The sequence below is a fragment of the Cervus elaphus genome, chromosome 33 (genome assembly GCF_910594005.1).
Source record: "Cervus elaphus chromosome 33, mCerEla1.1, whole genome shotgun sequence".
NCBI lineage: Eukaryota > Metazoa > Chordata > Mammalia > Artiodactyla > Cervidae > Cervus > Cervus elaphus.
This window is the reverse complement of record NC_057847.1, coordinates 73,542,920-73,564,488: the sequence shown is the minus strand read 5'-3', so window position 1 is coordinate 73,564,488 and position 21,569 is coordinate 73,542,920. Positions and strand designations below refer to the sequence as shown.

The 21,569-nt window shown below is 45.6% G+C and overlaps 1 protein-coding gene across 4 annotated transcripts in view; it reads left to right on the top strand.

Annotated features, from left to right (window-relative positions):
• The first annotated feature begins 1,200 nt into the window (after positions 1–1,200).
• The window catches only part of TFCP2L1 (transcription factor CP2 like 1), a 68,603-nt gene continuing 48,234 nt past the window's right edge, over positions 1,201–21,569 (top strand). Inside the window, exons 1-3 of one of the 4 annotated variants that reach the window (XM_043894771.1) lie at positions 1,201–1,446; positions 2,090–2,119; positions 4,794–4,945. In XM_043894771.1, the coding sequence (XP_043750706.1) occupies positions 1,385–1,446; positions 2,090–2,119; positions 4,794–4,945 (244 nt within the window). In that variant the 5' untranslated portion in view covers positions 1,201–1,384. The remainder of the gene's footprint in view (positions 1,447–2,089; positions 2,120–4,793; positions 4,946–21,569) is intronic. The other 3 variants (XM_043894773.1, XM_043894774.1, XM_043894775.1) reach the window with 3 other exon arrangements.

Below are 21,569 nucleotides of genomic sequence, written 5' to 3'. Positions count from 1 at the left end.
TGGGGGAGCTGGAGTTCTGAGTCCCTGTTTCCAAGGGACATCATTTCATTCTGTTAACACCCAGGGAGAGAGAACAGCTCATTCCGGCCAGGCAGTGGTGGTGGGGGTGTGGCTCTCGCTGGATGCAGGTCATGGTGCTAACTAACTGCTGCACCCCCATGACCCACTGTCCACACTCCTTCCAGACTGATCTTTACAAAAACAAATATGCAACGCCTCTGCTGAAAATACAAATTAGATTAAAACCCCAGCTCCTTCTTTGCTAGGGCCTGGGAGTCCCTCTTTGATCTGCCCTGCCCATCACTCCCACCTTACCTCCTGAGTTTTCCTGTGGGTCACCCAGCCTCAAACCATGCCCAGGTAGGTCAGCCTCAGGGCCTTGCCAACTACCGCTGCCTCTGCCTTGAACCACTTTCCTTCCGGATGTTCACAGAAGCGCATCCTGTGAATTTAGAAGGCTTCAGCTCAATGTCACCTCCTCCAGGAGGCTTTCTCTGATTACTCACTTGAGGCATTCCTCTTTCATATTTACTCAGCAAATATTTATGGAGCACTCCCTATGTACCGGGCTTCCTGGTGGCTCATATGATAAAGAATCCCCCTGCAACGGGGGAGACCTGGGTTCGATCCTTGGGTTGGGAAGATCCCCTGGAGGACAGCATAGCAACCCACTCCAGTATTCTTGCCTGGAGAATCCAATGGACAGAGGAGCCTGGCGGGCTACAGTCCATGGGGTCGCAGAGTCGGACATGACTGAGCGACTAAACACAGTCCAGCAGCACCATGTCCCAAGCACTCTCCCAGGAGATAGGGATAACAGGGTGAGCTAGAGAGTCCAAACCTTGCCCTCTTGGAGATTATACGACATTGGGAAAGAGATCAGTACTCAAGTGTAGATGAAAACAAAACACGATTTCTCAGAGTGCTGTGAAAAAGCGAGAGCAAGTTAAAGGGACAGCGCGTCGGGGTCGGGGTCTCGGACATCCGAGCTCACAGCCTTCTCACCCCAGCCACGGGCGAGGCTCTGGGAGCGGGAAGACAGCAGGGCTGCGGGGACGGTTACCTGGGCCCCACCCTCGAGGGCGGGATACGGGCAGTGCCGGGCCGGGTCCCCGCCCGCAGCCAGCCGCGCTGCACGCTCGCGGTCGCCGCCCTGGAGGCGCGCTCGCTCCCGGGAAGGGCGCGCTGGTGCGGGTCACCAGGTGAGGCGGCCGCGCGGCCTGCGGGCGGGTCCGGACGGGGCCCCGCCCCGCGGGCCGGCCATAAATGCGCAGGGCGGGCGGCCGCCGCGGTGAGAGCGCTGCAGGCAGGTGACCGAGAGGTCGGCTCGCCCCGCGTCCCGTCCGCCGCGCGCCTGGGTCGGGCCGGGCTCGGAGCCCCAGCCATGCTGTTCTGGCACACCCAGCCCGAGCACTACAACCAGCACAACCCCGGCAGCTACCTGCGGTAAGGGGCTCGGGCCGGGTCCGCGGGCGGGGCGCCGTCGGACGGCCGCGGGCCGGGAGAGGAGCGGCGGGGCCGGGGACCCCGGGCGCCCCCGCCGCCTGCTTACTCTCTGCCCTTTGGGGACTGAGGGAGATCCGCCCAGACTCCAGCCTGGGACAGACAGACCGACCCTGGCGGGACCCGACGCTCGCTCGGAGTTGCGGGCCCGCGCGGGAGGCGGGTTCGCAGAGCCTAGTGCTCGCGGGGCTACTCCCCCGACGACCCCGGGCGGGCGCGGAGCGCGCATCTCTGGTCGCAATCTCCTCGGGGTCTTTCCACCTCCGCGTTTCTCCTCTCCCCGCTCGCGTCGAAGAGGAGACTTCCTGCCGTCGGTCTGGAGCTGTCCCGGGAAGTCCAGTCCCCTGCTCTTTGCCCCTCTCCGCCCGGGTCCCGCTCCGAGCCTCGCGTCCTCTCCAGTGTCCTTGGTCCGCCCGAGGGGCGAGCGGGCGGCGAGCGCGGCCCTGCGCTCTGCCTAGCGGACCTGCAGGGGGGCGGGCGGGGGCTCGGGAGGGGCCGGGTGCCCCCTCCCACCAGGTGGTCTTGGTGTAAGGGTCCGAGGCCCGCACGTTGATTGCCCTTGATGGAAATCTTTCTTCTTCTGCAGGGATTTGACTAGTGCTCTTCAGAGGGAAAAGTAAGTCCTGCCTGTTTTGCAAAGTTCTCTCTCCCGTCCCCTTGAAGGAAGTGGCACCCCCGTTAGCTTCAGTTCCTGGAGGATTGTTTTTCCCTGTTGTGCAGCTGGCCGGGTACTAATGGGCAGTCATTTCACTTTCTGAACTCGCCTGAACCAGCTTTAGCCTGTCTTTATTTCCATCCTAGTCACAGTTTATGAAATGTGCCTAATTTAACCCAAAGGGCATTTGATGTGAGCTCAGAGAAAGTGAACCGTTGGCCAGACCACCCCCACAGAGAGAGCTGTCCTGCCTGCTTTATTTTATTTTTGACCCCCAGAAGTTCCAACTCAGATTTAACAGTACAGGTGATGTGGAAATCCTAGCTTTGATAGATATTTGTCCAGTAGTCTTCTCTGAAGACAGCCCAATTCCAGCAGGCAAAGGAGTGGTTGGGTATAAGTGATGTGTCTGCTGTGTTTTATTCATGGGCAAGAGAGGTAGGAGGTGGCATAAGCCTAGGGCTTTAATTAAGGACTTATGTCTCACTGCAGACCATGGTGATCCACCAGAGGCAGGCTGCTCTGGGAGGTGTTAAGCCCATCAGGCAGATTTTTTTTTTTTTCCTGCATTGTGTGGTATATGGAATTTTAGTTCACTGACCAGGGATTGAACTCGAGTCCCCTGCAGTGGAAGCGGTGAGTCTTAACCACTGTACCTCCAGGGAGTTCCCCACTGGGCAGATGTTAATCTCTGGCAGAAGATTGTGTCCATTGACTTACCCAAAATGCTACAATGGAATACATTTTTATTGTCCTGCAGGATGCAATTTTAATAGTAATTCTGCCTCAATTTTAGTTTGTAGCCATTCAGTTTGTTGCCATAGCTTACCAAAGACTTTGAAGGTGACCCTGAGTGAAGAAGTGAGTGTATGTAAAACTTCCTGGACACTGAAAATGTCATCCCTTTAGGGAATAATTCTCCTCTTGAACTAGAGGTGCCCTTACTTTAAAAGTTTGGTATTGCATTCATCCTGGTGAGGTGGTTGGGAATTGGGGTGAAAGGTGCCATAAGGCCAGATGGGTTTCTGGGGTCATTTGGGGACCATGGATAAAGACTCATTTGGTACACACTCTCTTTTTTATGTTACTTCTTGGAAGCCAGGGCTTTCACACTTGGAGAGGGTGACCTTGATGGATGCCACAGGGAGGGTCCATGAACACGCCCCTGGTCCCCCTAGAGTGAAGAAGATCTTGTTCTTTTGCTTGGCTTGTGCATTTAATTTTGGTCATCTCATCACTGTGCAGCATTTCTGCAAGTTGTCTGACCTTACTGGGGTGGTGGCCTGTACTCCCTTCTTCCCTGCTTCTGTTTGATGTTCTGGTGACTTTTATTCCTCAGCAGATAAGGATACCAGGATTGAAATAAGTTACTGTTGAGTGATGGTTCTTCCCCCAACCCTGGCTGTCCCCAACCTTTTTTTTTTTAATTTAAAGGCAGCAGCCCATGGATTATTAACTTAACATGGTCTGGGAAAACATGAAATTATGCAATCCCCTGGGAATCAGATCTCTCTGCTTCTCCCCCATTCCTGGATAACCACTTAGACTGGGCCTGTGCCTCAATCTGGCCACGGGAAGGCATGAGGTAGGGGGTCCAGGGCAGTGGGTGGTGGCAGGGGTGGCCCTCCACATGAGCCACAGCTGGGCTTTTCCTTCTGAAAATTGGTCTGACATGCTGGGGTATGTGCCTGGCTTGTGTTTTCGATACTTGTTTTTGGTATTGTATGAGGAATAGATTGTATCAGTGACTCTGCTGTTTACATAGTAAAGTGGGGTCAGTGAATCTGATTCAGCACCCGGGACACTGGGAGGGTGGAGGCTTATCAAGATAAGGGCACAGGACCTTTTTTTTTGGCGCCAGTGTCCACACCATAATCTCTTCATAATCCAGAGAGCTTAACCAAGTAAGTCCCTCCTGCTTGCAGGTCATTCATGTTCCAAAGATTTCGTTTTTCCTTGGGGATGCACTTAAAAAAACACATCTAGAAATAAGTTCTCCAGTCCTAGGCTGATGTGAAGCTGATTTTTTGGATCTGATGGGAAATTTTGTTTAGAGGTGGAGGAAAAGAATCTTTGAGCATCTCAGTATTTTCCGTTTGGATGAGAAAACTGAATTGAAACCATGATTGTTCTTGTTTTGCATTTAAGAGATATTAGCATGACCCTTAAAATAGGGTTTATGGGCCAGCTGTCCTTTCTTTTTAGAAGTGTGGAAGTAGGTCTCAGTTTTTATGAGTGAAGTAGACAGTTTCTGTATTTGCATGGTGTACAGAGCCTAGAGGACAGGATTGTCTTGGTCTGAGATGTGACCAATAGCTAGAAGAGTTTATTTAAAAAAATAAAAAATTTTGTCCGAGTTCTTGTTATAAAAGCCAGACTCTTGCAGATGGAAACCACGCGACATCTGAATAAACCTCGCAAAGGTCATGGAATGAAAGTAGGATCGTCCAGGATTGGTCTCCTCCGTTGGAAAGCATTTTAGAGTGTTGGCGACGCCGTGTAGGGAGCTGAGCCTGCTCGCTGGCTGGGCTGGCTGTGCGGCCCCTGGTGCTGCCCGAGGTTGGCCGCTCAGTCCTGCCTTTGCACGCGGGCTCCGGGGGCCCTGCTCCTGACCGCTCCCTCCTGTGTGTTGCAGCGACGTCCTTGCTCTGCCCATCTTCAAGCAGGAGGAGCCGCAGCTGTCCCCCGAGAACGAGGCCCGCCTGCCGCCCCTGCAGTATGTGCTGTGCGCTGCCACGTCCCCGGCTGTGAAGCTGCACGAGGAGACCTTGACCTACCTCAACCAAGGTGGTGCTGGGGCGCCGCGCCGGGTGGAGCCTGGGGGCTGAGGGTGCCACCCAGCCGCGGGGAGTCGGCCTGAATGACTCGTGCGGGCCTGTTTCCTCGTCAGGGTGGGAGAGGTGGGGTTTGAGAAGGGGCTTCTGGCGTCAGATGGCATCCTTTTCCTAGCTGTGAGACTTCCCAGCCTCAGTGTTTTCTTCCCCAAAAGCGGACACATAGCTGTGTCGCACTCAGGCCAAACGGCGTATCACATTCCTCGTGTGGGCCCTGCAGGGAGCAGATGATGCTCGGTGAACGGCGGCCGTGGTTATACTTGCTGTTTGCTGGGGCCACACCTGGTGCCCTTTCCTGGACACAGATTGAGCACCTTTGGGGTACGGGGTCAGCTGCCCTTTCTGGAACTGCACCTGTCAGTGATGGGAAGGCCCGTCCTTGAGGCTGGATCCCACATGTGCGAGGCAGCAGCAGCCCTTTGCAGTGATGGGGACGAGCGTGCTCACCGTGTCCTGGGAGACGGGGCCCGGGGTTTGGACTTGGCATCCGATCCCAGCCCTTCCCAGCTCTGACTTCCCCTTGGAGCCTCGGTGTGTCCACGTGCGGCATGAGAAGTGTTATTTTGTGACATTGGAGAGCATGAAGGTGTGTGAAGCGGTTTCCATTTCTGATGTTCTTTATCAGGACACATGGCCCCGTGGCCTAACCCATGACCTCTCTGTGGTTTTTGTGTGGTTACGTGTCTGCGTTGATTGTCCTTCCTGCCCAGATCACCTCAGAGGCCCTGGGATTCGGTGGAATCATTGCCCCTCCGTTTCAAATGGGAAGAGCCAAGGAGCTGGGGGATGCAGGGCTTTCTGGAGGGAGGCGGTGGCGGGGCAGCGGTGTGGTTACAGTTTATCTTACGCGGGCGGCTTCCTTTCTGTAGAACTTTGACTCCCTGATTTGGGGAACGGAAGTCCAGATGGGGTCGGGGCGGGATGGAAGTCCAGCCTGCCATCAGGCTTACCTCTGACAGCCCAACCTGCCTGCTTCTGGGCCAGGAAGGAGCTCAGAATTAGCAGGTGGCTCTGTGTCTGCCTCTGGATGTGGCAGGGGATGGGCATGCTAATCCCTATGAGTGGCTCAGCGGCCTCAGCGGGCCCCCAGGCCAGGCTCAGGCAGTCTCGGGCACCCAGCTCAGGCCCCGAGGTCTGTGTTCCGTCTGCTGAGGCCGGGGACCCCTGATGGCAGGTGCCCTGGCTGGAGGGAGAATACCTGTGTGTCTGTGCTTGTTTGTGGAATGGCTTTGGCCATTTTCCTTTCTCTTTCATGGAAGGTCAGATGCTACCAACTGATGTACCCTCAGGCAGCGGCCGTCCTCCCCTGGGCCTCTGCTGTCCTGCCTAAGTGTCGCGTGAAGAAGCTGGGCGATGTTCACAGAGCGCTGGGGTCTGGGGTGGTTCTTGCTCCTGGCCTGTCGTGGGGTCCGAGGCCCTGCTGGACCTGCTGCTGGTCCAGGGTGCCCACCTCTCCCGCCGCTCCCCACCCGATCTGTAAGGCCTTTACTGTCTCCCCCATCTACCCTCCACCCCTTACCTCCTTTCTTTAATCAGTCACCTTTGGGCAATGTTTGACAGTCAACACTCATCTTTTTAAAAGAGTTATCCTTTGCTCAATATAGATAAGTTGAAAGAGAGGCAAAAAGAGCTGCCCAGCGGTTAAATTTGGTGTATTTATTTTAGATCTTCTTTTTTAGTTATATGTTCCCGATTATTGAAAATAATACGTGTTCATCAGATAGGTAACCAGTCAGAACCTGTAGCACAGGGGACTCTATTCAGTGTTCTATAATGGCTTATATGAGAAAAGAATCTTAAAACAAGTGGATATATGTATATGTGTAACTGATTCACTTAGCTATACATGGGAAACTAAAACAACATCGTAAATCAACTATACTCCAATGAAAATTTAAAAAAAAGAAAACAATACATGTTCATTATAGAAAATTTGGGTCATTTAAAAAGCATAAGTTAAAAATTAAATTGAAATCTCTAATTTCACCTGAGAGCCATTGCTAACCGTATTTCTACATATTTGCATATGTAAAATTAAAATTATTACAGTGCTGCAGATATATGCCCTGTTTTCTTTGTTTACTATATTTATGAGCTTTTCTCGTGTTATTAAAAATGCTCTGAGAACTTATATTTTTGTAATGGTTGCATGGTATTTCAGAGTTCTATTAACTTTGACTAGTCTCATGGTATGAATACTTAGTTTTCAGTTGTCTTTGTGTGAAATGTTGATTATTATTTTAGATGAATATAAATTAGAGGTACACTTACTGGCTCAAAGGAGTTAAGTAAGGCTTTTGCTACATCTTACCAAATTGACTTCTCAGCTGAATGTACCGATTTACAAGGTAGCCAGTAGGGTATGTTTTACTGTCTCTTATATTGGATATTGTTGGTTTTCACCTCATTAGTGAAACAGGATTTAATCTTAAACTAGCATTTATATCATTGCTAATGTGGCTGAATATTTAAAAATATATTTATTGATCTTTTAAATTTCTCCATCAGTTATGTTCATATTCTTCACACACTTTTTTACTGGGATGGTTCTATCTTACTGATTGTAACAGCCTACCCTATATGAAGAATATCATATATTTTTTTGTGATATATTTATGTATGTGATAATTATATTTATTTTGTGATAATTAGATTTATGTGTGAGATATATATCATGATTTTTTTCAGTATAAATATTGATTTTCAGTATATATTATCAAACCTTTTCAGTTTTCTAAAATAATTTTTCTTTTATGTTTAGAATGCCTGCCTACCCCAAAATCAGCTTAGTGGTTTCCTAAATTTCATGTTTCTAAATTTTTACAGTGCAATGCACTTGGAAGTCTTCTGGAAATATAATGTCATTTAGTGATACTTTGGATTATTACTGCATAAAATATATGTATTTATTTTTTTCCCTAGCCTTACCAGTGGGATTTATACTTTCATACGTTGCACTGGAAATTTGTGATGTGATGTAACAGTCTACGTTTATTTATTTTTCTAAATAGTTAACCTACTGGTTGACACCTGTTTTATCTCTTATTCTCACTGGTTTAAATGCCACTCTGAAACATTTGAAAAGCCATATTCTAAAGTATTAGTCCAGAAACAGACCCTTGTATATGTTTGTGCTATACCACCTGATATTCACTGATTCTTGCCCCATTTCTAGTTGCACTAATTATAGCTTGGAAATATGTCTCTTAGACATTTTCAATCACTTATTCTTATAGATAGATTTTTTTTTTCTTTTTTTTTTATTTATTTTTTATTTTTTTTATTTCAACTACAGAGGGCAGGTCTTTATTCCCAATCCCGATCCCCCCTCCCACCTTATTCTTATAGATAGATTTTTATAGCCATTGAATCTTCCTTCTATACTTAAACTTTTTTAATGAGATTATATGCTTTATAAAGTTGTTTTTTGCTTTTATTAAATACTTTTCTTATAACATTTTCTATTATAAACTCAAACACCACTTAAAATGTCTGCATCTGGATTATGATTAATAAATTTCTTCTTCCACATTAGCTTCTGAGCTCATCAAGGACTTCATTTCCTTTATCTTTGTCTTCTCCCAGGCTAGGATTCTATCCAGTACAGAACAAAAGTTGAAGGAATAAAAAAAAAAATAAAATGTCTCCATATTATTTCACTATTTTATGTTGTTATTTGGGACAGATTATTGTCATAACTCCCTGGTGGTTCAATTGGTAAAAAGAATCTGCCTGCAATGCAGGAAACCGCCTGCAATGCAGGAGATCCTGTTCGATCCCTGGTTCAGGATGATCCCTTGGAGAAGGAAATGGCAACCCACTCCAGTATTCTTGCCTGGAGAATTCCATGGACAGAGGAGCCTGGTGGGTCACAGTCTGTGAGGTCCCAAGAGTCTGACCCAGTTTAGTGACTACACCACCACCACATGGGAGGAAATACACAATGTAATCATTTGAGTGTCTCTCAGAATGGAAGCTCTGTGAGGGTAGAGCCATGTCTTTGTGTTGAACATTGTATCTTCCGTGTTAAGCTTGGGGCCTTGAGAGTAGTTGTTCTGTGAATATTCAGAAAATTAAACAATAGGCATGATTGAGACTTCCCTGGCAATCCAGTGGTTAGGACTCCACACGTGCACTGCAGAGGGCATGGGTGGGTTCCATCCCTGGTTGGGTAACTGAGATTGTACATGCCATGCAGCAGGGCTGCGGGCGGGGGTGGGGAAAGACATGATTTGTTTCCACTTTCTCTTTTCTCTTTCTTGCCCTCTCTTTATGTGTTTTATTTTTTGCTGCTCTTGTCGGTATCCCTGTACTGGATATCTTTTTCAGTGTACCTTATTTAAAGTAGCTTCTATGTCTATGTCACATGACAAGTAAGCATCAGTTTTTTTTGACATATCAGTCAATAGTCAAATTTTCTGTTTCATTAAACATTAAGCATTTAAGGTTTCTTGCATTGGCTCTATAATGTTTAGGTCACTATCTCTCTGAGGCCATTCCATGTCTTCTTTCTTGTAATGGTGTATTTAAGGTTCTCTGAAAACAGGGAAGGGATGCTGCTGTTATTCACTCACTTAAGTTGTGTCCAACTCTTTGTGACCCCATGGACTGCCACACACCAGGCTTCCCTGTCTTTTACTGTCTCCCGGAGTTTGTTCAGATTCATCACCATTGAGTCGATGATGCCATTCAAGCATCTCATTCTCTGTCACCCACTTCTACTCCTGCCCTCAACTCTTTCCCAGCATTAGGGTTTTTTCCAGTGAGTCCACTCTTCGAATCAGGTGGCCAAAGTATTGGAGTTTCAACTTCAGCATCAGTCCTTCTAATGAATAGTCAGTGTTGATTTCCTTTAGGATTGACTGGTTGGATTTTCTTGCTGTCCAAGGGACTCTCCAGAGTCTTCTCCAGCACCACCAGCACTTTTGAACCATCAGTTCTTTGGCGCTCAACCTTCTTTATTGTCTAACTCTCATATCCATACATGACTACTGATATGGACCTTTGTCAGCAAAATAATGTCTCTGCTTTTTAATATGCTATCTAGGTTTGTCATAGCTTTTCTTCCAAGGAGCAGGCATCTTTTAGTTTCATGGCTACAGTTACCATCCACAGTGATTTTGGAGCCCAAGAAAATAAAATCTGCTACTGTTTCCATTTTCTCCCCATCTATTTGCCGTGAAGTGATGGGACCAGATGCCATGATCTTCATTTTTGAATGTTGAGTTTTAAGCCAGATTTTTCACTCTCCTCTTTCACCTTCATCAAGAGGCTCTTTAGTTCTGCTTTGCTTTCTGCCATAAAGTGGTATCATCTGCATATCTGAGGTTATTGATGTTTCTCCCAGGAATCTTGATTCCAGTTTGTGATTCATTTAGCCTTGCATTTTGCATGATGTACTTTGCAAATAAGTTAAATAAGCAGAGTGACAATATACAGCCTTGATGTACTCTTTTCCCGATTTTGAACCAGTTGTTGTTCCATGTCCAGTTCTAACTGTTGCTTCTTGACTTGCATACAGATATCTCAGGAGGCAGGTCAGGTGGTCTGGTATTCCTATCTCTTGAAGAATTTTCCACCATTTGTTGTGATCCACACAAAGGCTTTAGCATAGTCAATGAAGCAGAAGTAGATGCTTTTCTGGAATTCTGTTGCTTTTTCTATGATGCAACAGATGTTGGCAATTTGATCTCTGGTTCATCTGCCTTTTCTAGATCCAGTTTGTATATCTGGAAGTTCTTGGTTCACGTACTATTGATCCTAGCTTGAAGGATTTTAAGCATTACCTTACTAGCATGTGAAATGAGTGCAATTGTTGAGGTAGTTTGAACATTCTTTGGCATTGCACTTCTTTGGGATTGGAATGAAAATTGACCTTTTCCAGTCCTGTAGCCATTGCTGAGTTTTCCAAATTTGCTGGCATAATGAATGAAGCACTTTAATAGCATCATCTTTTAGGATTTTAAATAGATCAGCTGGAATTCCATCACCTCCACTAGCTTTGTTTGTAGTAATGCTTCCTAAGGCCCTCTTGACTGAACACTGCAGGATGTCTGGCTCTAGATGAGCGACCACACAATCATGTTATTCAGGTCATTAAGACCATTTTTTATAGTTCTTCTGTATACTCTTGCCACCTCTTGTTATTCACTTCTGCTTCTGTTAGGTCCTTGCCATTTCTGTTCCTTATTGTGCCCATCTTTGCATGAAATGTTTCCTTGATATCTCTAATTTTCTTGAAGAGATGTCTAGTCTTTCCCATTCTGCTGTTTTCCTCTGTTTCTCTGCATTGTTCATGTAAGAAGGATGCTGGATCTGTAAATCACAGAGTCATTTAAACCATTGGATACTCATTTCTCAGCACAGTGTCAGTCCATTGCCTCACATCATGACTTGGATAAGGTGTGTTGCTTGTGAGTGTTCTGTCATCAACCCCAGTGACTAATTTTTTATGCAGTGAAAACGGTTTGAGCAGCAAAGTTTGTGCTCTTCCTCTGAAATGGAGTCCTAAGGAGAAGGGGCAGATAGCAGTTGAAGGGAGGTCCACAAACTCCAGGCCAACCTCTTTGTCAGTGACCAAAGGTCACTGTGGAGACATCTTTCCTGAAGACTGGAGCCAGAGGGAAGAGATGAAGTAGGTGGCGGGGGAGGAGTCAGGAAGATCAGAAGAAAGAGAACCTCAGGCAATCTGTGTAGGGAATTCTGGCTTTGAGATAAGAACAAGTTTGCAAGCATGGCTTGTTATGGAGAAAGCTTTGGTATTTCCTACCAAAACAACTCTTAAATCTTAAATACAGTTATGGATTTTTCCAGGAGTCTTATGTTCATTCATGGAATAAAACTTCCGGTCCATTGGAAGGAGAGGATAGTTTAGTGACAGAAAAACCATGTCCAAAGGCAAGAATGGGCAGGGTGGGGGTGCAATTATGCATACTATTTGTGAAGAATCCTAAGCGATTCAGTATGACTAGGGTTTGGAACCCAAGGAGGAGTGTGAATGACTGGAGAGGTAGACCAGAAGGCCAAGATCTCCAACTGCCTTGTTGAGGTTGAGCTGTTGGGTAGCCCCCATGGGCAAGTCATTTACCTCCCAGTGCCTCTGACTCCTCATATATAAAATGAAGGAAGTAAAACCTCTACTAGGTAGGTAAAATGAGTTAATGCAGAAAGAACACTGAAAACAGTGTCTGGCACATGCGTGAGTCCTCAGTCGTGTCTGACTTTTTGTGACCCCATGGACCCCACCAGACTCCTCTGTCCATGGGATATCCCAGGCAAGAATACTGGAATACGTTGCCATTTCCTCCTCCAGGGGATCTCCCTGATTGAGGAATTGAGCCTGTGTCTCCTTCGTCTCCTGCGTTGACAGGAGGATTCTCTACCACGGTGCCACCTGGGAAGCACAGAGTAACCATTCACATATTAGCCATTGTTAATAATGAAGTGGATATATGTTTCCCCTATCCTATTTGAAAGCTAATGTGGTCATCACATTGGGACTTTGAATTTTTTTTTTTTTTCTGGTTTAATCTTTCTTTTCCTAATTGAAAGATTAACATAAGGTTGGTTCTAGAACTAAGAACTGTACCCCTTAGAATTGAAAAATGGTAGCTTTGGGCAGATTAAAGGCAGGAGGAAGGCCTGCTGAACTTTTCTGTTAGTTCTTCGGTCATTATACAACAAAATAATAGACATAACCCGCAGGGGACATTCCTATTCAGAGTGTTAAAATACTGTCTTTAAAACTGTGATTACAGGAAATACTGGACTCCTTCCTCCATGATGTGAGCTGTTGTGTTAGGGGTACTTTAATTGCAAGGTGGGGACCCTAGGCTTTAAAATTCCCAAAGCACTTCCTGGTGTTCTTTTTTGAGTAATCCTCGTAAAGTGTATTATTCCCATTTTATAGGCTGAGAGAGGTGGCAAACTCAGGCAAGCTTGGGGAGCAGCTGAGCATTGGTGTGATCTTGAAGGGAGTTCTGAAGGGGTAGGCACTCGCTTTTCCCAGGGACTCCTTCATAGGCAGGGTTCTAGGCTGGCGCTTCCAGGAGCTGTGTCTGCCACCTGGAGCTCCTGATGCAGCTCTGAGGGAGGGAATATGAGCTTTACAGGGGAGAAGGGCAGGAAGCGAAGGACCCGTAATGGAGCCGGAGGAAAATGCCTCCTGGAACAGCATCAAAACCCCATAATCAGTTTCTCCTGCCCCACCCCCATCCCTCCTGCTCTCCAGCCACCTGACCTGAGGGAATGGCCGAAGATAAGCGCTGCCAGCAGGAAGTCTCGTTTTCTGGGATCCTGGAAGTGAGGCGACCTCTGCTCTGGGGGCATCACTTAGCCTCTCAGACCTCGGTTTCCTCATCTGTGGAATTGAGCCAGGTTTCATTTTGTGGGTTGCCTTGCAAATTAAGTGAAGAACTAACGTCTGGAAAATAGAAAGCCATAGATTTTCCCCTCTCCCCAATTATATCCGTAACTTTGAATTTAAGGAATGAGGCAAATGATTAGTTACTTTGCTATCCTTCCTCCTTAGCTGAAGTTTTCTTCCCAGATTAATTTTTAGCCTGAAGTTTGGGAATATAAACTGAGGAAACCAAATGATCCTTAAATACATTACTTTTTATTTTTTAATGCTTTCTCTCTTATTCTTTGCTGAGTATAGAAATAGCACATATTTCTTGTAAAACAGAACAGCCAAACAGTACAGAAATTTGTACTGTAAATAGCTTCTCATAATTCCACTTCCCAGATTTTTCTTAGTCATAGATTAAACCATATATGCCTAATCTTATAGTCATACATTAATCAATGTATGTCTAATTATATAGACACACATACATATGCACTTATAGGAATGTGTTTGTCTCTTTTTTTGGTAAGAGATCTTATTATGTATACTATTTTGGCAATTCCCCCTCCCCCCACAAACAATGTATCCTCAAAATCTTTCCATGTGGGTACATTAAAAACAAGCAAACAAGCTGATCTGGCATCACCAACTCAATGGGCATGAGTTTGAGTAAACTCTGGAAGCTGGTGATGGACAGGGAGGCCTGGCGTGCTGCGATTCATGGGGTCGCAAAGAGTCGGACACGACTGAGTGACTGAACTGAACTGAACTGATACTGAACTGAAACTGAACTGAACTGAAAAAGGATCTTCACAACCCAGATAATCACAATGGTGTGATCACTTACCTAGAGCCAGACATCCTGGAATGTGAAGTCAAGTGGGTCTTAGGAAGCATCACTATGAACAGAGCTAGTGGACGTGATGGAATTCCAGTTGAGCTATGTAAAATCCTAAAAGATGATGCTGTGAAAATGCTGCATAGTCAATAAAGCAGAAGTAGATATTTTTCTGAAACTTTCTTGCTTTTCGATGATCCAACAGATGTTGGCAATTTGATATCTGGTTCCTCTGCCTTTTCCAAATCCAGCTGGAACATTTGGAAGTTCACGGTTCACATACTGTTGAAGCCTGGCTTGGAAAATTTTGAGCATTACTTTGCTAGCGTGTGAGATGGGTGCAATTGTGCGGTAGTTTGAGCATGTGGGTACATTAAAAACAAGCAAACAAGCTGATCTTCCCCTGGGTCTTTCTGATCCATTGTATGGATGTTGTGTAATTTGTTCTCTTGAGGAACATTAGGATTGTTCCCATTTTTTCATAATTACACCCAGTACTCCAGTGATCATCCATGTACACATATCTTTATGCTTAAACAAGGAGTGAGAATATCTGTATAATCAATATCTAGAAATAGAACAGCTGCCCCCAATCCCTCCCAGCATCAGGGTCTTGTCCAATGAGTCAGTTCTTCACATCAGGTGGCCAAAGTACTGGAGTTTCAGCCTCAGCATCAGTCCTTCCAATGAACACCCAGGACTGATCTCCTTTAGGATGGACTGGTTGGATCTCCTTGCAGTCCAGGGGACTCTCAAGAGTCTTCTCCAACACCACAGTTCAAAAGCATCAATTTTTCGGCGCTCAGCTTTCTTCACAGTCCAACTCTCACATCCATACATGACCACTGGAAAAACCATAGCCTTGACCAGATGGACCTTTGTTGGCAAAGTAATGTCTCTGCTTTTTAATATGCTATCTGGGTTGGTCATAACTGGTGATGGGACCAGATGCCATGATCTTTTTTTATATAGTTCTGTGTATTCTTGACACCTCTTCTTAATATCTTCTGCTTTTGTTAGGTCCATACTATTTCTGTCCTTTACTGTGCCCATCATTGCATGAAATGTTCCCTTGGTATTTCTAATTTTCTTGAACAGGTCTCTAGTCTTTCCCATTATGTTTCCCTCTATTTCTTTGCATTGATCACTGAGGAAGGCTTTCTTATCTCTCCTTGCTATTCGTTGGAACTCTGCATTCAAATGGGAATATCTTTCCTTTTCTCCTTTGCCTTTCACTTCTCTTCTTTTCTCAGCTATTTGTAAGACCTCCTCAGACAACCATTTTGCCTTTCTTTATCTTGGGGATGGTCTTGATCACTGTCTCCTGTACAGTATCACAAACCTCCATCCATAGTTCTTCAGGCACTCTGTCATATCTAACCCCTTGAATCTATTTGTCACTTCCACTGTATGTAAGGGATTTGATTTAGGTCATAGTTGAATGATATAGTGGTTTTCCCTACTTTCTTCAATTTAAGTCTGAATTTGGCAATAAGGAGTTCATGATCTGAGCCACAGTCAGATCCCGGTTTTCTTTTTGCTGACTGTATAGAGCTTCTCCATCTTTGACTGCAAAGAATATAACCAATCTGAAATCGGTATTGACCATCTGGTGATGTCCATGTGTAAACTCCAGGAGTTGGTGATAGACAGGGAGTCCTGTGTCCTGCCATCCATGGGGTCGAAAAGAGTCAGACACGATTGAGTGACTGAACTGACTGACTGATGGGCTCTTTGCCTACTTGGGATAATGTGTTAGACATATTTTCCCACACTTTCATATATTTTATTCATTTTGCTTTCACTAGCTTCTTTATTTTACATGGTAAAAAGCCTTCTCCGCTTTAAGATCTTAATATTCACCCGCTTTTTTATCTGAAAAAAATATTTTTTTGGCGTGGAGTGAAAGTGCTGAGTGCTAACCACTGGACTTTCAGGGAATTCCCTTTTTTTGTTAATTTTTTAAAATTAATTTTAATTTTTTAAAATTCATTCTTTAATTGGAGGAAAATTGCTTTCCAATGTTGTGTTTTCTGCCATACAACAACACACCCCAGCCATAATTATACGTATATCACCTCCCTCTTGAGCCTTCCTCCCCTCGCCCCACCCTCTAGGGCATCACAGAGGCCAGGCTGGGCTCCATAGCAGCTTCTCAGCAGGTACCGGTTTTACACGTGGTGGTGTGTATACCCTGCTGCTACTTTCTCCATTCCTCCCACTCTCTCCTCCTACTGGGTCCACAGGTCCAGCCTCTGTATCTGTGTCTGCATTCCCTCCCTGCGATTCAGTTCAGTTCAGTTCAGTCGCTCAGTCGTGTCTGACTCTTTGCGACCCCACAGACTGCCGCACGCCAGGCCTCCCTGTCCATCACCAACCCCAGAGTTTACTCAAACTCATGTCCATTGAGTCGGTGATGCCATTCAGCCATCTCATCCTCTGTCGTCCCCTTTTCCTCCCACCTACAATCTTTCCCAGCATCAGGGTCTTTTCAAATGTGTCAGTTCCTCGCATCAGGTGGCCAATGTACTGGAGTTTCAGCTTTAGCATCAGTCCTTCCAGTGAACACCCAGGACTGATCTCCTTTAGGATGGACTGGTTGGATCTCCTTGCAGTCCCGGGGACTCTCAAGAGTCTTCTCCAACACCACAGTTCAAAAGCATCAATTTTTCGGTGCTCAGCTTTCTTTATAGTCCGACTCTCACATCCATGCATGACTGCTAGAAAAACCATAGCCTTGACTAGACCGACCTTTGTTGGTAAAGTAATGTCTCTGCTTTTAAATATGCTGTCTAGGTTGGTCATAACTTTTATTCCAAGGAGCAAGTGCTAACTACTGGACCACCAGGGAATTCCTTTTTTTAAACATTAAAAAAAAATTTTTTTTTATTCACCTGTTTTTTAGAAAAAAATTCCCCCTAGTCTTTCATACTTTGGAACTTATTTTTGTGTAAGGAATGAGGTGAATCCAACTCTGTTACTTTTCAAGTAACTATCATTTGTCCCATAATAACTTATTGAATACTTTCATTTGGTAGACTATGTAGCCATAAAAAGCATGAGGTGGCTCCTTATGTGTATCCGTGAAGGATATTCAGCATGTGCTATTAAATTAAAAAAAAAACAAAAACAAAAACCTTTGTCTCTGTTGGTAACACCAGTTTGGATAACACTAAATTAACCATTCTTAGGGACTTGGTAGCAGATTGAAAGCCAGGTGGAGCTGGCTATACCCATGTTCAATTCCTGGCTGTCTGTCCTCTTGCGTTACTGAAATTGTCACCTGTGTTTTCTGTAAAATATGGAACAACTTAATGTGTTGTCTTGAGAGTTAATTGAGGTATTTGTTGTTGTTTGTTTTCTTTTTGCTGTGCCAGTATACTTTATCTGGGCTCCATAAAGTTTAGAAATGTTTTCTCAGCAAAGAATATTGTAAACCATATGACAAAGCTTAGAAAAATCCCAACAAAATAAGGAACAAATGTTTTCCCAAATGTCAATTCCTCATAATTCATCTATAAATTAATCAGTTAATAAAAATACTTAGAAGTTAGCTTGGGTTTTGATTTTTGTTGATTGAGTTTTTAGAATTTCTTTGTTTTTTAAAACCAGTCAGCATTTACTGAAATACCTCGGAGGTTCCTTGTACAGATTTCTTACAGTTCAGCATGTAGAAAATGATTTTTAATGTTTCAGATGTCTTCTTTTGGTCATGTCAAGCATCAGTTATGCTTTAAGCAACAGTGGACCATTTAGTTAAGCTAGAGTGCTTAGGCAGTTTAGTGCACAGTCTAAGAAACTGAGAATGATATATTAAAAATCTATATTCTGTGTTGACTAAAAAAAACGCACAACTTAAGAACTGAGAGTTTTATTTGACAGACTTTCTAAGGACGTGAGCCTGTTACACAGTCTCTCAGATTGTTCTGAGGGACTGCTCTGAAGAGGTGGTGGAGGAGCCAGGGTATATAGGCGTTTTTGCAACAAAAACCAGGTAGTGGGAACATCAAACAATTACTGTTGGTTAAAGAAAATTAGGCATCCTAAGTTAAGGAGTTTGCCACTCTTCTATGTACGGGAAGATGCAGGAGTCTGGGCTCACTGAGATCATTCCTTCAATGTGCACCTCAGCTATCTGGGGCCAGCATTCTGAGCTTTCTCATCCTGAGTCCCCTCGGGGCGCACCGCTGGCGAGGGTGAGGCAGCTGCAGTGTGAGGACTTGATGACAGTAACGTCCTGTATTTACTGATACGGCAGAACTTCCCAGGTGGCTCAGTGGAAAATAACCCTCTTGCCGTTGCAGGAGATGCAAGAGACGTGAGTTTGATCCCTGGGCTGGGAAGATCCTCTGGAGGAGGATATGGCAACCCACTCCAGTATTCTTGCCTGGAAAATTCTGTGGACAGAAGAGCCTGGCAGGCTACAGTCCATGGGGTTTCAAAGACTTGGACATGACTGAGCACACACACACACACACACACACACACACACACACACAGACACACAGACACAGACACAGACACACACACACACACACACACACACACGGCAGGAAACAGTTTTTCATTAACATCTAGAAACACTATGTCCGAAATTACAATATGAGAGCAAATGCAGCATCCATGGAGTGAAGCTGGCCTCCATCAGGATTAATTTAAAGAGAAGAGAGACATCATCTGTCCTGCCATGCTGGTGCATTTTCAGAGGTTGGCTGTAAATCTGAATCCAGCCTCCACATTACCCTGAGTCATCAAGCCCTTGTAGCTTACCCCTCATGCTCCCTTGGGGACGTGATGATGCGGGGGATGTCCTGGTCTCTTTTCAGTGGAGGTTTTATTATTTTTCAGGTATTATGAGGCCAAAAGATAAGGAGACATTCCCATGGAAAAGACAGTTCCTTACTCATGGTTCTGGAGTGTAGCGCTATAGGGAGGGGGACCGGGGTCAGTCTGGAAGCAGAGGGATCACACGGAGAATAAGACCCTTTTGCATGGTTTCTAGGGGAAGGAATGGGTGAGGCAGAGCAAGCAGGGTTAGGATCGGCTTTGTGGCAAGAAGGTTGTCCCTGGGTGTCTGGTCCTCATCAGTCTCTGGAGCTGTTGATGCAGGGGATTGGTGGCCTAGAACATGATGTTCTGAAAGCCTGAAAGAAGAGGAGGTTGGGGTGTGGACTCTAGGCTGGTTGGTTTGCATTTGTAAAGCATACTCTAGGCCTGTATACATTCTTTTTGATATTCTTTTCCATTATGTTTTCTCATAGGATATTGAGTATAGTTCCCTGTGCTATATAGTACGACCTTGTTGTTTATCTGTTCCCTGTATAATAGTTTGCATCTGCTCACCCCGAACTCCCAATCCATCTCTCCCTCAACATCCTCTCCATTGGCAACCACAGGTGTGTTTTCTATGTCTGTGACTCTCCAACAAACTTTCTTGAGCTCTTTTCTCATGGGAGCTGATCCATCTTTCATTTCCCCGGATCTTTGGTCGTCTTCCTGGAGGAGTCAGGTTTTGGTGTGTTCATACACTCTGAGAAGCTTCTGTTTCTAAACAGTAAATTCCCTCACGCACTGGTTTTCTGCAAAGTTACATTTCATGTTTATGGTGGAATTCAGGCAGAGTTGAGTTTCAGCTGGAATTTTGGAATCTCACTGTGTCCCTATGGATTTTCACACTGAGGAGATGCCTACTCTGGTTGGAGACTTTGCACTTGAACTGAAAATGCTATCAGCATTTGATTTTCTTCACGCCACTTTAAAAAATACTCTGCTTTTCTCTCTCTAGATTTTTACAGGAAATATTTAATTTAACAGAATCACTGAGTTTCTTCAGAATGACCTCTGAGTGACAATATTAGTCTGCATCTTCTCACTCCCTCTTTTTGACTGATGTCAAGTTGCCATCATTCGTGAAATCTCTCAGGAGAGCAAGTGAGCTTATCATCTTCAGAGATTTTAGCTGCCTCCTTTTATCATTGCCTTCCCATTCCCTTTGTGTGAAGTTCCCCAGCACTTTTTGTGTTCCTTTCGCTCTCCCATCTTTTCTTTCCTTAAGAATATGCTCTACGTTCTTCAGAGATGTCTTTATCTTGTTTTGGGCCCCAGTCACTTGGGACTGTTTTGATGCCTCTGCAGGTGATAGTATCTGGCATTCCAGATGAGCCATCATCACTCCAGAGAATGAATTTCTGGGGACCTGCATTCTGTTCTCAGTCAAGATGCAAAGGTGGACCTAGTTGCATCTTTATTAAGTGCTCCCAGCATTCAGCAGCAGAGTTTGTAACTTCTGAGGACTCACCCCGCTGCAGTGAACTTGAAGGCTTCTGTGATGAGTCTGATCTGCTCATTGACTTGACACATTCTTCAGCTTGGGCAGAAAAGCTTTTGGCTAGCTTGATTTTCCTCTCCCCCCTCCAAAGTATCTTGGCTTTTTACTGTAAAACCAGTCAAAGCAGCGCATCCCCAAGTTTCCAGGAGAAGGTCAAAGGGACTGGCCCCTCAAGCCCTTAATTCAGACAGCCTCATTGGAATACTTCTGATCAGAGCAGTTCTGCCCCTGGTCAGTGGCATGGGGGCTCCACCTGTCCACCCAGAGCCTTGAGGGTCTTACTCCTGAACCAAACACCGGGCTGGCCGCCAGGACAGACCTTCAGTGGCCGGGGGGGGGGGGGGGGTGGCGGCCGCCAGGACAGACCTTCAGTGGCCGGGGGGGGGGGGGGGGTGGCGGCCGCCAGGACAGACCTTCAGTGGCCGGGGGGGGGGGGGGGGTGGCGGCCACCAGGACAGACCTTCAGTGGCCGGGGGAGTGGCGGAGGGGGCTGCGGGAGGGGTGCCAGGTTTAATTGACTTCACTCTGGTCACTGCACAGGTCGGAAGCCCTATAACTTGTTTAGCATTGTAGAAAGTTAGTCAAATTTAAGTGGGTCTCTGTAAGTATTATTTCCCTCGGCCACTAAATTTGGCTGTTTGGAGGGAAGGGGAGCAGGAAAAAAGGTCAGGAGTAGAGGGACCCACTTTGCTCTGTGCAGATGGGCTCCTGAGTTAGGTTTCAGGGACCACTGAAGTCTGATTAGAGTTACTAACTTAGAAGAATGTATATAATCTTTTTTTTGGTGGGGGGTGGAGGGGGAATTGTGCCCCATGGCTTCTCTGACCAGGGATAAAACCCAGGCCCTCAGCAGTGAAAGCATGGAATCCTAACCTCTGCACCACCAGGGAGTTCCCAGAAGAATGTGTATAGAAAACAAACTTATTATTACCAAAGCAGACAGGTGGGGGCCAGGTGAGGGGGAAGAGGAGAGGTATAAACTAGGAGTTTGAGATGAACAGATACAAACTACAGTATATAAAATAAATAACAAAGCAACTATACTCAGTATCTTATAATAAACT